Below are 14,298 nucleotides of genomic sequence, written 5' to 3' on the forward strand. Positions count from 1 at the left end.
TATGGGAGGAAAGCTCATAGTTTCGAAGGGTTCACTCGTGATTATGAAATGGGAGATTCAACCTAACTGCCCTGTATCGACTATGTGGTATAACAGTGACCGGTGGAGCAGCTATATCTACCAAGAAGAACTTAGAAGATGATACTTAGCTTTGGCATTTGAGGCTAGGGCACATGAGTGAGCGAGCCATGCAAGAGTTGCACAAACGGAAGCCTCTAAAGGGCGTGCACAGTTGCAAACTTAAGTTCTGCAAGTATTGTACCATGGGGAAGCAGTCGAAAGTGACATTCAAGCTGCAAGACAAGGAAAAGATGAGCACGAGAGTGCTTGACTATATTCACTCGGATGTGTGGGGGCCCGCGCCAGTTAAGTTATTGGGTGGATCTCGCTACTATGTTACTTTCTTGGATGATTTTTCTAGGAAGGTTTGGGTCTATTTCATGAAGGAGAAATCCGAGGTCTTCACAAAATTCAAGGTGTGGAAGGAAGAAGTAGAGAACCTGACAGGAAGGAAGATCAAGGTCCTTAGGAGTGACAATTGAGGGGAATATAAAGATAGCAACCAATCCATCATGTTACCACAGTTCTGGAAATCCGGATTTGGCCAGCTTTTACCTCCCTTGTGTCATCTTAACTTCTTGTTACCATAACTCTTGGTAACAAGGAATTACATTTGTAAAATAGATATTTTCTGAGCTTTTGGCATCTTTGTGAAGTCAAAGCTCCATCATGGCAAGGGGACAATGGGCTAAGGCTTTATCAAAGGTGGTAGTTTTATATTAAAAGGTAAAAGCTGGAAAGGAGGAGAGAGGGAGGAGAAGTCAAAATTGCAATCTGATATTGGGAGCCTTTTGATCGTGGGAAATCAGGCTATTCCACATTCTACACAACTTGAGAGCAGCTTTTGGGGAGCTAAGAGCAAGGAAGGAGAAGGAGGTGCAGCCAAGGAAGAAAGGAGAAGACTTCCACCATTGAAGACTTCAAGCTTTCATCATTTCCAAATCTGTAAACTCCTTCTAGTTATATTTCGAGTTTGTATTTGGAATAAGTATGAGCAACTAAACTCCATAGCTAGGGCTTAGTTGAAGCCCTAAACATGATTACCTTATTGTTTTGATGCTTGAGTGTATGAATTTCTAGATGTTGTTGATGAACCCCATTCACTAATTGAATTTTATGATATGTGTTTGCTTCCTTTGCTTAATCACCTTAGGTTGTATGCATGTAGCTAAAGTTGAGAAGTTGTGTAAGATAACCAAGAACACAATTTCTAATTAGCAACAAATGATTGAACTTGTTTAAGTGAGCATCATGTGAATTGGTTTCTTGACAACAATTGATGAATTCCAATTCACCAAATTAATCTATCCTTGATGTGTGTTTTCCTTGATTGATTACCTTTGAAAGCATGCTTCTTGAGGTTGTTGGGATTATATGTATCTTCATGTTTTCCTAAGCAATAGATGGATGGAGTAAGAACCATCCATGTGAATTGGTTTCTTGAATACCTAATGTAAACACCATGCTATTAGGGTTCTTGTGATGTTCATATTCTCTTTGAACTTAATGGGTTTTCCTTGCAATCGAATCGAAGTACGAACCATACCTAGGTTCGGTTATGAGGAGGGCACAAGTATTGTAGCACGAACCATGCACTTTACGTATATTAGAGAGAATCAATGCGTCTTGAGCCACGACCCATGGTCTTGATTGCGAACATCTTCATCAATACATTTAGAGTTCATCACTTGAGTATCCATGAACATGGGTAGAATTGTTTAGGGTGGATTCCGAAACCCTAGTGTTTGTTACATTTTAATTTCACATTTTGATAATTCATCTCTGCCATTCACATTTAAATTCAAAGTCCATTTACTTTCATGCAATAGAAATAGGTCACTTGAACCAAATCAAAAAACCCCCCCAATGTGTGTGTGAGTTGCGTGTTTGACACGTTTTGTGTCTTTGTCACTGAATTTTGTTTGTTTCCGTAATTGTTTTGGACTTTTGGTCCGCGTTGTGTTCTTGAATTTTCTGTGCTGATTCCAACCGTATAAAGAACGTGAATTTTGGATAAACGGTTGGAAAGTTATAGGTCAAAAACTGGACAGAGGTCGAAACTGAAAAACAGAGAAACGAATCTGTCCAAATGGTGATAAACGGGTGATAGAAAGTGCTGTTTGTGTTTTTCTTTGTTTTCTTGTGTTGTTTCATTTCTTTTATCTTCCTTACTTCATTTTTAGTTTCCAATTTGTATTGTGTTTGTGTGTTGTGTAAAATTAGTGTTCTTTACGTACTCAAATTAGAACTTATAGGAAACCGACAAGTTCTTCGTGGGATCGACCCCGTACTTACATAATCTATACTTCATTAGATTCGTGCACTTGCGGGTATTTTTAATTGGTTGTTTGCACATTAATTTGTGTCCTTTTAGGAATGCAACAGGAAGCAATGCTTGCAGTGAGGGCATGAGGTAATGGGTGGTTAGTGGATCCATAGACAAGTTTATTAACACTTTTGTATCTAGTAGGTGGTGGTGATGGGCTGTCTGTAGTGTTTGATGTCGGAGAGGCATCAAGAGATTGCATAGGTATCGGGTGAAGTGGTGAGTGAGTGGACTGGTCTGAAACAGTGGGCCGAACGGGAGCAGGTCCATTAGATGTAGAAGTATGTCTGGACTCATCCACATAACTAGGTGTATTGGATGGATTTGGCTCAACACCTTGGTGGTTGGCAGCAGCCTTGGGCTCATCAGCAGGTGGCATTAAATTGGGCTCAGTCTGTGCTGACGATAGGCTTGGTGCATGTAGTGCTGGAAATTGATTAAATGTGGTAGATCCAATGGAGTTGGGCCATGGATTGTGCTGGTCATGGTACGGAAAATTGGTCTCATTGAAGGTCACATGGCGAGAAATATAGACCCGACCAGAAATCACATATAAACAACGATAACCTTTGTAGTGATCATCATATCCAATAAATACACATTTAATTGATTTAAATGATAATTTGTTGGTGTTGTAAGGAACCATATGAGGGAAACAGACACACCCAAAACTTTTAAGAAAGCAATAATCAGGCGGACGTTGAAGAAGCTTCTCATAGGGTGACATGTGTGTTGGAAATTTGACTCACATTAAGGTTGCAAGTGATGGAGGCAGCGACCGGTCGCAAGGTTTGGGCGACCGGTCGTTTTGAAGCAGGTTCAATGTCTGAATCGAAAATGACGAGCGACCGGTCGCCAGCTATTTGCGACCGGTCGCCCTAGCACAGATTCAATGTGTTTCGACTCTGCCCAAAAGCGACCGGTCGCCAGTTCCTGGCGACCGGTCGCCCAAATCGTGCTGTGACGTTTTCTTACGTGTTTTCAACTGTGTTTTCGAGGGCTATCGCTTTCCACAAGATTTCAGAGGCTTAGTGGGTCACTTCTGAGGTAAAAGAGGGTTGACTACCTGCTGGATAGTTGGGAGAGCACTCATTGCCAATTGTTTGTCTTGCTTTGAAAGATTCACTCTCTATTTTCTGGTGTAGTGGAAGGTGGCTGAAGTGGGAGTTGTTTACTTGCATGATCTGATCTTTAGTCTAAGTGGGAGACTAAAGGAAGGAACGTGGATGACAAGATGGTGCCTTATCTTGTGTCCATTGGCTTGTGTAGGTAATGGGATGAAGTAAGATAACACAAGGGAGAAAACAAGTTGAATAAGAGGAAGTGGCTGAAGCAGGAACTAAATGTGTGGTTAATCTCAAGGTGGTCAAGTAGCTGGAAGCTATTGTGTTCAAAGGAGGTTAACTCACCAAGGGAGAACGTGAGGGAGAGCAATCAGTTCAAGTTAGGAGCTGAGTTGGGGTCTTGAGAGTCTAGACACCAAGGAGGGAAACACCAAGGGTTGTGAGAGTGTTCACAAGTGCATCAAAGTGTTGAGCAAGGGGTGTGAGAGAAAAGAGAGCTTGGGGAGAGAATAGAGTTCTAAGGGGGTTTTTCTGTGTAAAACCAAAGTTGTAACTTATTCTTTCATGAAGTGAATTTCTCAAGGGGATCACCAAGAGGATGTAGGCAATTGCTGAACCTCTATAAATTCTTGTGTCACTTTGTGCTTGGTTGTTGTCTCAAGTGTGTGTGTGTGTGATTCATCCATCATTGTGTGTGTCACAAAGTCCATCAACAACAAGATCATTAGGGGAGTGAGTGAAAGTGTTTGTCCATTTTTCACAACAAGTGGTATCAGAGCTGTGTTGGAGCAGCAAGTGCTAGTGTGTTGAAGATGGCAAGTGACAAGGAAGCTGAAGGTGGAAGTAGCTCTATGCATCAGAGGCTACCACAATCTGTCAGCATGAAGGTGGAGTTGAAGCCTTTCACAGGGAAGGAGAACTTCACACTTTGGCAAAGGAGGATGAAGTCAGCCCTTACACAACAAAATCTCAGTGTTGTCTTGGAAGGCAAAGAGAAGAAGCCGGTTACCATGACAGATGCGGAGTGGGGTGTGCTAGATGAGTTGGCTAGAGGAGCCATCGAGAACTTCATCTCCGATGAGGTGCTCATCAACGTGATGAAGGACACAGCGAAGCAAACATGGGAGAAGCTCGAAGAGATGTTTGCAGGGAAGTCGCTGTCCAACAAGCTCTTCCTCAAGGAGGAACTCCTAAATCTTCGGATGGCGGAGGAAGGTAATCTAATGGAGCATTTGAGCAGCTTCAATAGATGTGTTGCTGACTTGCAAAGAATGGATGTGTTGTATAATACGGAGGATAAGGCACTCATGTTTCTAACATCCTTGCCTCCGTCTTATAAGCACTTCCGAACTACACTTATGTTCGGGAAGAGTACTTTGAATTTTGAGGAGGTGGTGCAAGATGTGATGACGCATCACAGGATGTCTCAACGTTCGGAGGAGAACTCTCAAGAAGCTGGCTTGTTCGCAGGGAGGCGTTCAAGCAAGCAAGAAGGCAAGGGCAGCAAAAGGAATACTAAGTCCAAGGACAATGAAGGGTGCTTCGAGTGTGGATCTATGGATCATTGGAGACGAGATTGTCCGGTATGGAAGGAGAAGCTGAACAAGATGAAGAAAGCTGGAAGTTCAGTCCACGTGTGTGATGAGGACACATGTGATGAACTCTTGACGGTTACGGAGGAGAGTAACGGGGAAGTCATGGCAAGTTCTTCGTGTAAGAATTCTTCTTCAAGTTGGATTTTAGATTCCGGGTGCTCATATCATGTGTGTGCAAATAAGTTGATGTTTGACACATATGAGGATAAGGATGCATGCAAGATTATGTTGGGAGACAAAACTACATGTGCAGTTTTGGGCATAGGGACTGTGAAGATCAAGTTGCAAGGTGGTGAAGTTTGGACTCTTAGTGAGGTAAGGTTTGTACCTGCACTAAGAACGAATCTAGTCTCTCTTGGTTCTTTGGATAGAGAAGGTTGCTCTTACAAGGCCAAAGGAGGGAAGTTCATGGTCACACAAGGTTCTGTGGTGGTTATGAGGGGGGAGATTCAACCAAACAACACATACAAGCTCTTGGGTGGTGCAGAGATTTGTACCAAGGAAGAGCAAGCAACAAATCTTAAAGTCAAGGAGCCGGTCCAACATGATGTAGCTGCAAGTGTGCTCAAGAGATGTTGGGCAAGGAAGGTTAGTCAAGGTTGTATGACTAACGGTTCATCATCAAAGGTGCTTGATTTCAAAGCTGCAGAAAGTGAAGTCAAGATAAGAAATGATGGGGAGGATGTTGTTGAAGAGAAGCTTCTTGCCAAGGTGGTCATGGAAGGGACTCCATTTGAGGTGGAGCTTGACACAAGGGCTGAAGAAGGAGGGCAACAACAACAAACTCACAAAGGGGTTCTACTTGAGGTGGAGTCATCATCAATTGCAAGGTCCGGGCCCAAGGAATCCATCAAACCTTCCCTAGGTTTTGGATGGATGGACCAAGAAGATCCAACCACATTTCGGAGTGCTATAGGGAGCATGAAGCGGGAAAGTTGGAGAAGTGCATTGATGAAAAGAAATGTGTTCTTAAATCCAAGAGCAAGAGGTGCTAAATGGGGATTTAGTGAACAAAGGTTTGGTATGTGGTTTGCATATCAAGGGAAGTCCAAGATTCAAGGTTCCAAGGAGGCAAGGAGCAATGAATTTGGCAAGGGGGAACTCTTTTCTGCACAAGAGGTCCATGTTACTCAAGTTTAGGCTTGGGTGGAGCACCTTCCACCAAAGGTGCATTGAGGCAAGAGGTGTATTGCCATGGTGGAGCTCTTGGAAATTACTAGAACGGTTTCTAAGAGGTTGAAGAGGTTCTAGAAGTCAACAATGGTTCACGGGGTGATTAATGGTTCGCCAAGGTAGAGATTGTTGGAAATTTGACTCACATTAAGGTTGCAAGTGATGGAGGCAGCGACCGGTCGCAAGGTTTGGGCGACCGGTCGTTTTGAAGCAGGTTCAATGTCTGAATCGAAAATGACGAGCGACCGGTCGCCAGCTATTTGCGACCGGTCGCCCTAGCACAGATTCAATGTGTTTCGACTCTGCCCAAAAGCGACCGGTCGCCAGTTCCTGGCGACCGGTCGCCCAAATCGTGCTGTGACGTTTTCTTACGTGTTTTCAACTGTGTTTTCGAGGGCTATCGCTTTCCACAAGATTTCAGAGGCTTAGTGGGTCACTTCTGAGGTAAAAGAGGGTTGACTACCTGCTGGATAGTTGGGAGAGCACTCATTGCCAATTGTTTGTCTTGCTTTGAAAGATTCACTCTCTATTTTCTGGTGTAGTGGAAGGTGGCTGAAGTGGGAGTTGTTTACTTGCATGATCTGATCTTTAGTCTAAGTGGGAGACTAAAGGAAGGAACGTGGATGACAAGATGGTGCCTTATCTTGTGTCCATTGGCTTGTGTAGGTAATGGGATGAAGTAAGATAACACAAGGGAGAAAACAAGTTGAATAAGAGGAAGTGGCTGAAGCAGGAACTAAATGTGTGGTTAATCTCAAGGTGGTCAAGTAGCTGGAAGCTATTGTGTTCAAAGGAGGTTAACTCACCAAGGGAGAACGTGAGGGAGAGCAATCAGTTCAAGTTAGGAGCTGAGTTGGGGTCTTGAGAGTCTAGACACCAAGGAGGGAAACACCAAGGGTTGTGAGAGTGTTCACAAGTGCATCAAAGTGTTGAGCAAGGGGTGTGAGAGAAAAGAGAGCTTGGGGAGAGAATAGAGTTCTAAGGGGGTTTTTCTGTGTAAAACCAAAGTTGTAACTTATTCTTTCATGAAGTGAATTTCTCAAGGGGATCACCAAGAGGATGTAGGCAATTGCTGAACCTCTATAAATTCTTGTGTCACTTTGTGCTTGGTTGTTGTCTCAAGTGTGTGTGTGTGTGATTCATCCATCATTGTGTGTGTCACAAAGTCCATCAACAACAAGATCATTAGGGGAGTGAGTGAAAGTGTTTGTCCATTTTTCACAACAATGTGTCCAAGTGTTGAGGAGGGCAATCTATTGATGAGAAAAACTGCCGTAGAGAAAGCTTCTAACCAAAAACTTTTTGGAAGATAGGACTGAGCCAACAAGCATAACCCCATTTCAACAATATGCCTATGCTTTCTTTCTACAACACCATTTTGTTGGGGTGTGTAGGGGCATGAAATTTGATGAGTTATCCCATGATCACTTAAAAAATTCATGAATACCCGACTTGTGAATTCTCCACCGCCGTCTATTTGTAATCCCTTTATCTTGCAGTTGAACCGATTTTCAATAATTCGTTTAAATGTGACAAACTTGGCAAAGCAATCAGATTTCCTCACAAGTGGATAGAACCATACGAATCGAGTGTGATCATCGACAATGAATAAGTAATATCGATAACCAAAATTTGAGGCAATTGGTGCTGGCCCTCACAAGTCAAGATGTAACAAATCAAACGGATGCAAGGCATGTGAGCTTCTGTATTGAAAAGGAAGCTTACAGGACTTTCCCATAGGGCAAACATGACAAACTTTATTATTAGCAACATTACCATTAGGAGGTAAATGATATTTATTCAAAAGAGTTTGAAAAATTGGGTGAGAGGGATGTCCAAGGCGAGCATGCCACACGTCTTGTGTCGTCCTTTACCCGTAGAACACGATTTTGTTGGTAACATTTGGCGCTGCATTGAGATGATATAATCCACCAGAACTATTGCCAGTAAGAAGTACCTTCCCCGTCTTGTTGTCCTTGACACGAAAACCATTAGCATTCATTTCAAAGAAGCAATCATTATCCCGATAAAATCGACGAATGCTAATAAGATTTTTCCTTATAGCAGGAACACATAATACTTCATTGAGTGCTAAACATGTATGTGTAGTGGGTAGACCAGTTTTTCCAACATGTGTGATAGCCAAATGATTTCCATTACCAACAATAATCGTGTCTGTACTTGTATATGGCTGAGCATACGGAAGGGCAGAGAGATTTGCTGTCATGTGGTGAGTAGCCCCTGAATCTAGACACCAACTTGTATTATCATTGGGATTGGCTTTTGTGGCTTCTGCTGTATATGCATAATTCCCACGTTCAGGACAATCTCGCGAGACATGTCCCTGTTTATTACAAAACTGACAAATAACATCAAAGCCAGGTATGGGTGTCGGCAAGAGAGGTGGTTTGCCATCAGATAATGGACCACGTGTGATGAATTGAGGTTGCTCATTATGATGACTGAAACTAGGTCGGCTGTGAGTGTAGTTGGCCCGACTATTTTGTCCAAAATTTTGTCTGCTTTCATAATTTGGGTTCCAACCCATGGATCGTTGGGAAGTGTCACGAAATGGTTGTGCTCCCTCTCGGCTGCCATGGTCAAGCCTGGACTGCCAGCCTTGGTTTTGATTGTCACAACTGTGATTCCAGCCGTTGCTATCTCGGTTCCAATTCCGGCCTCGCCCACGCCCCCTTCCTGAACTCTTGTGCCCTTGTGATCTAGGACCTTGATTGTGATTGTCATCGGTTGAAACGTGATCGGTGGACATAGCGACACCGGTTGAGGAGAATTTATCAAAAATAGCCAAAACTTGATCCTTAATTTCAAAAATGTCATTTTTTGTAAAATATTTCAAATATAGCAAAAACCTCACATAAATAGACACAAATGCCCTCAAATTTAAAACCCGTATAAACCTAAAAAATAAACCTTATTAAATAAAATTTTGGAATATTTTTAACCCACGTTTGTATAGAAGAACAGAAGTTGAAATATATCATCCTATTTATTGATATTAGTCAATTTAAACTTAGTCCCAATCCAAGCATCACCAAACACCGGATAAGTGTTATTCAACTTAAGCCAATTCAAGCCAAGACAATTTCTGAGCATAGTTCATGCCAAGACAATCTTCCGAAACAAACGAGGCTGAAGGGACCAACCTGGCAAATGACTGAAAGACTCGTTGCCGGATCAATTGCGCAAGTCTGTCCGAATGACACCATTATTTTGTCTTCTCTGATGGACCAATCCGCCAAGTGTTCCCCACACGTATAAATGCTGCACTGGCTTCTCAAAGAAGCTAATAAGTTTCAAAATTGGCAGCCCATCCCACACATCACGTTGCCTTTCAAAAGCCACACAAACATATTTGTTCAATTTGAGTGACAAAGTCAAAAGAATTTTCCACATAAAAGAATTGATTTGTAGGCCAAAGAAAAATCTGAGTGACAAAGTCAAAAGAATTTTCCACATAAAAGAATTGATTTGTAGGCCAAAGAAAAATCAAATCATGATATCAGTATTCCCAACTTTTTCGACTAAAAAATTTATATTCTTATTGCTGAGCTTAGTTGGTTGGATTTTTGCTTTTTGTTGTATTGTTGTGCCCTTTTGTGGTTTCTTAATAAAATTTAGGGTTTGTCCAATATAAGTCCCTACAATTTCTACTTCCTAGACATATAATTCTATAAATCTATGTGCAAAACCCAATTTTATACTTAAATGACCAGTAAGATATAAGCGGTTATAGTATTCCTATGTTTTTACATCGCTATCATCAGACTTTATATTTTATTTATAATATATTCCAAGCATTTCATTAACTGCCATAATTGTAATTAAAACTCCCTATTAATACCTAAAATGCAAATTAAATATAAAAGGGAATTAAAAACCATAAGGAAGTTTAAAGTGTAGTAATATGTAGACAGAGAAAACTTTTATCTTGATGTGAATGGAAAAAGTCTGGCTTATTATGCTTCACAATTCAGATTCACTGTATAAAATTTTCTATTTGATTCAACAAAAAAAAAAAAAAAACAATTGTTGTTTTTCAATTGTTTTTGGATGTCTACCCTACATGTAATATAATATAGTAAGAACAATAGACGAAGAAGAAACTAAATGAAGAACCAAGGAAGAACTGCACTTATAGGGTAGCAATACGTCTGCAAACGTATGTGCAAAGATTCCCAATCTAATAGGGTTTTATTTTTTAGGTTTATGTGGGTTTTAAATTTGAGGGCATTTGTGTCTATTTAGGTGAGTTTTTTGCTATATTTGAAATATTTTACAAAAACTGACATTTTTAAAATTGGGAGTCAAGTTTTGGTTATTTTTTATAAATTCTCCCGGTTGAGAGAGACGTGGAGTTCATCCGTTTTAATAGTTGTTCTTCCTGTACAACCAGATCAAAAAATTCATCAAAGGTAAGTTTGGGCCTGAGATGAAGTGATGTAATGAACTCTTTATATTCATGTTCGATTCCATCCGAGATGTACTCAATGAATTCTTCATCCGACATTGTTGTACCGGCTGCTGTGAGGGAGTCAAAGAGTGATTTGGCGTGCATCAGATAGTTGGCAACGGGTTTGTCTGAGTTTCTTTTGAGAGTGCGGATTTGATCCCGCAAGGTACGAAGATAAGTCTTGGATAATGGAGAAAGCCTTCGCTCAAGTAGATCCCAGGCTTCGTGAGCCGTTGTGCATGGGATGAGAAGAGTTTTGATAGTTGAGGATGCAGTTGCTTTAATCCAACTCAGGACCAACTTGTCCTTTGAGTAGGCTGGATTTGGTGTTCCATCAGCGTGCTTCTTCGGAGGACGGGTATCATATGCGATGACATCTTCTAGATCATGAAGTTCTAGGACATCCATAAACTGAGATCTCCAAGAAAGGTAATTATTTTTGTCCATTGGTGTGGTGAAAAGATGAGAGATGTTGAATGAAGTTGGGATCGGAGGCATGTTGCCAGGAAAAGTTGTATTTGTGGTTGATTTGTCGTGATGAGAGTTAACAGAAGAAGATAAAGGAGTGTCTTCAGGGTTGGTCATAGGTTAGGATCGATTTGAGCGCTAGCTACTGCTAGGCTCTGATACCATGTAGAAAAGGAGGTTTGAGGTGAGAGAGAAGTAACAAGTAATTTATGATAGGCTAAAATAAAGGTCCATAAGTGGTATGTAAATAACAGCAAATCATGGTCATGACGCCTTGAATCATGGCTAGACAATGGCTGTCCTTCAGTGTTCTCTTCAGATCATACACTTATTAAGCGAAATTATTATCTTCATTGTGCATATGATGATAGGGAAGATACAATAAACATGTGAACTTTTTCTAGTCCACAATTCCAGCCTTCCGGTAGCTTTCAATGGAATCAATAAGAGTTTCATCCACAGGCCGGAAAGTCCAACCCAACCTCTGCAATTTTTCCGAACTCAAGTGCTCTTCCTCTGTGTGGGTAAGGCTGCTAATACCAATACAAGGGCAAGGCATCTCAGTAAACATCAACATGGATGGTTAAGGCGCACAAACTGAAAGATGAAGAAAAAGACCAACTAAACTAATTATTGGAGGGTAAGAAAAACTTACTTGTTGGGATAGTTGTAGTTAGGATATGCAGGCCTCAAGTACTTCTCCACCACCTCCACTGCACCCATCTCGTGCGATGTGCATATGTATCTCTCTCCGGCCTCAGACTTGTTGTATACAAGAAGCAGTGCTTCTGCTAAATCACGAACATCCACGAAAGTCCAGTAATTGTATTCCAATGACTCAAGCCCACCTACACAGACTCTCAGACTTGCAATCTCAATTTATATATGCATATAAATTGATTTGAAACAAATGTCATATGCTATAGCTAAGTAGATATAGATACCTTTTACAGTCGCAACTAGCAGAGAGCTACTTGTATTCAACGTGGATTGTAAAATTGGCCCCAAAACATTAGAAGGACAAACAGTTACAACCTCAAGTTCATTTCTTTTTCCAAACTCCAAAGCCTGGCTTTCTGCTTCTGTTTTTGAAAGATAGTACCATTTCTGGAACACAAAATTAATGGTCTGGCTTCAGCATAAAGTCAAAATGGAAAGTAAAGTCCTTCTTCCCCCAAATATAAGTCAAAATGGACAATTACCTTGGTCGTTTTCATATATTCAGGAACAGACCAACAGGTCTCGTCCTTGACTTGACCCTTAGGCCAGTCAGGGTTCATAACAATAGCAGCTATGGAGGACACAACAACAACTCTCTTCACTTTGGCTTCGACGCAAGCCTTAAGTACATTAAGCGTTCCCTTAAAAGCCGGTTCAAGAAGCTCCTGCACAACATTTATGTATATATTTATTTATTTCAAAACATATATATCCATCTGAGAGAACAAATTTTGAATTATTATCTCCGCTGATCTGAAGCACCCTGCCGAAGCAGGACAGCTTGAACTATATTAATTAATAAAAACAGCATAATTTATATATTTTGAGGTCTAAATAAATATAACAAGGGATTTATATTGTAAGAAAATTGATTAATGTTATATAATATATTCTTGCCTGATCAGGATCTGTAACACTAAGAACAGCAGGACTGGCAACATGAAAGACTCCACTGCATCCTTCAACAGCCAAACGCAGAGAATCGTAGTCCAACAAATCTGCCTTGAAAAGTTTCAAGTTCTCTGATGCTTTCTCAAGCTTGTTCAAGTGAGCATACTTGCTCGCCCCTACACATCAATACATTTAGTTTTCATTTATTTTTTGACAAGGTATGCAATTTACCTATAAAATCTACGTTAAACCCACAATAATTTTATATAATATGTGCTGATATTTTTCCAATCATAACTATTAATGAATTAATATGACTGAGGAAAAATAAAATAAAACCAAGTAAGAGAAGAGATAAGAGAAGAGAAGAGAAGAGAGACAGAGAGTGATGAGCTGAGTGACCTGGCTGTCTGACTGTTCCATGAACAACATAGTCCTTTGAGAGAAGAAGGTTGACGACCCAAGAGGCTACAAATCCTCCAGCCCCAGTCACGCATACTTTTTCTTTCTCACCCGCCATCTATAATCAATGTATTATTAGCTGCTATGTCTTCTTGTTTCCCTTCATTCAATCTATCTATCTATGTACAACTACTTAATGCTGTTTTTTCCTTCTGAATTGCTTTTTTGCCTCGTTGACTCCGCACACTGGTTTTACATTTATAAATATTCTTGCAAGAGTCTACACCACACAAATTTAGATAAGGATAATGCTAGCAACCTTCTTTTTTGAGCCTTCTCCGGTTCTCTCATGACATATGTCAATTTCTTTACACTTAAAACAATGCCATTATTATATCAAACAATCTAACTTTTGTTTTTCATATTTATCCTTATTTGATGTATTGACTTGACTTTAATTTATTAATTTTTTTTTATAGCTTTCTTACTACTTAGTAAAAAATTATTATATTAATTTATTAAATATTAAAAAAAAATCGTGAAAAACCTATCTCAAGTTGTCCCCATCTTCTTCCCTAAAGCCCAGCACCTCCATCTCCCCCACCATCTCCTTAGCGCAACCCATCCACACCCCACCCTCTCCTCACCACCTCCCCATACTCTCTTCCGTCTCTCTCCCTCTTTTTCTCTCTTCCCCCAATCTTTCTTCAAACAAAACCTAGCCCATGCAAGTTTTGGCTACGGTAAGAACACCCTCAAGGCCATGGTAAGCATTGGCCATTATACTAAATTTGGGTTTGACGACCATCACCAAGCACCAACAACAACAACAACCCAGCCCAAATTTAAAAATCTCACCTTAAAGTTACAAACTTTAATTTGAGAAATAAACAAAATGATTTTTATTTTTTGTTTTTGTGGGAGATGTCATGTTGTTTCGGGTGTGAAGTCTGGCTCACTCAAAATGACGAGAGTGAGGGTTAGATTTGGGGTTGCAAGTCTGTGATTATTCGAAGAGAGAGAAAGTTGTAAAAAAAGATTGAAAGAATTGAAGTAAATATTAAAGTCAATACATAAAATAAGGATAAATATGGAAAACAAAAGGTAGGTTGTTTGATATATTAATGA

General features: G+C 40.5%; 2 protein-coding genes across 3 annotated transcripts; both read right to left on the bottom strand.

Moving 5' to 3' along the window:
• Positions 1-10,604: 10,604 nt before the first annotated feature.
• LOC148294373 (uncharacterized) lies at positions 10,605-11,274 on the bottom strand. Its single transcript, XM_088253726.1, has 2 exons — positions 10,724-11,274; positions 10,605-10,620 (listed from the first exon to the last, which is right to left on the bottom strand). The coding sequence occupies exons 1-2, from the start codon at positions 11,272-11,274 to the stop codon at positions 10,605-10,607; spliced, it is 567 nt and encodes a 188-aa protein (XP_088109852.1).
• A 75-nt stretch (positions 11,275-11,349) lies between these two features.
• Positions 11,350-13,410, bottom strand: LOC148294374 (cinnamoyl-CoA reductase 1-like). Of its 2 annotated transcripts, none has more exons than XM_088253423.1 (6): positions 13,171-13,410; positions 12,775-12,944; positions 12,360-12,542; positions 12,102-12,264; positions 11,813-12,005; positions 11,350-11,687 (listed from the first exon to the last, which is right to left on the bottom strand). In XM_088253423.1, exons 1-6 carry the CDS (start codon positions 13,286-13,288, stop codon positions 11,558-11,560), a joined length of 957 nt encoding a protein of 318 aa, XP_088109549.1. In that variant the 5' UTR covers positions 13,289-13,410; the 3' UTR covers positions 11,350-11,557. The 2 variants fall into 2 exon arrangements, with proteins under 2 accessions (XP_088109549.1, XP_088109548.1); XM_088253422.1 differs by having other exon boundaries at positions 11,350-11,690.
• Positions 13,411-14,298: the final 888 nt, after the last annotated feature.

Source organism: Prunus avium, chromosome 5, assembly GCF_965620075.1.
Source record: "Prunus avium chromosome 5, drPruAviu1.hap1.1, whole genome shotgun sequence".
NCBI lineage: Eukaryota > Viridiplantae > Streptophyta > Magnoliopsida > Rosales > Rosaceae > Prunus > Prunus avium.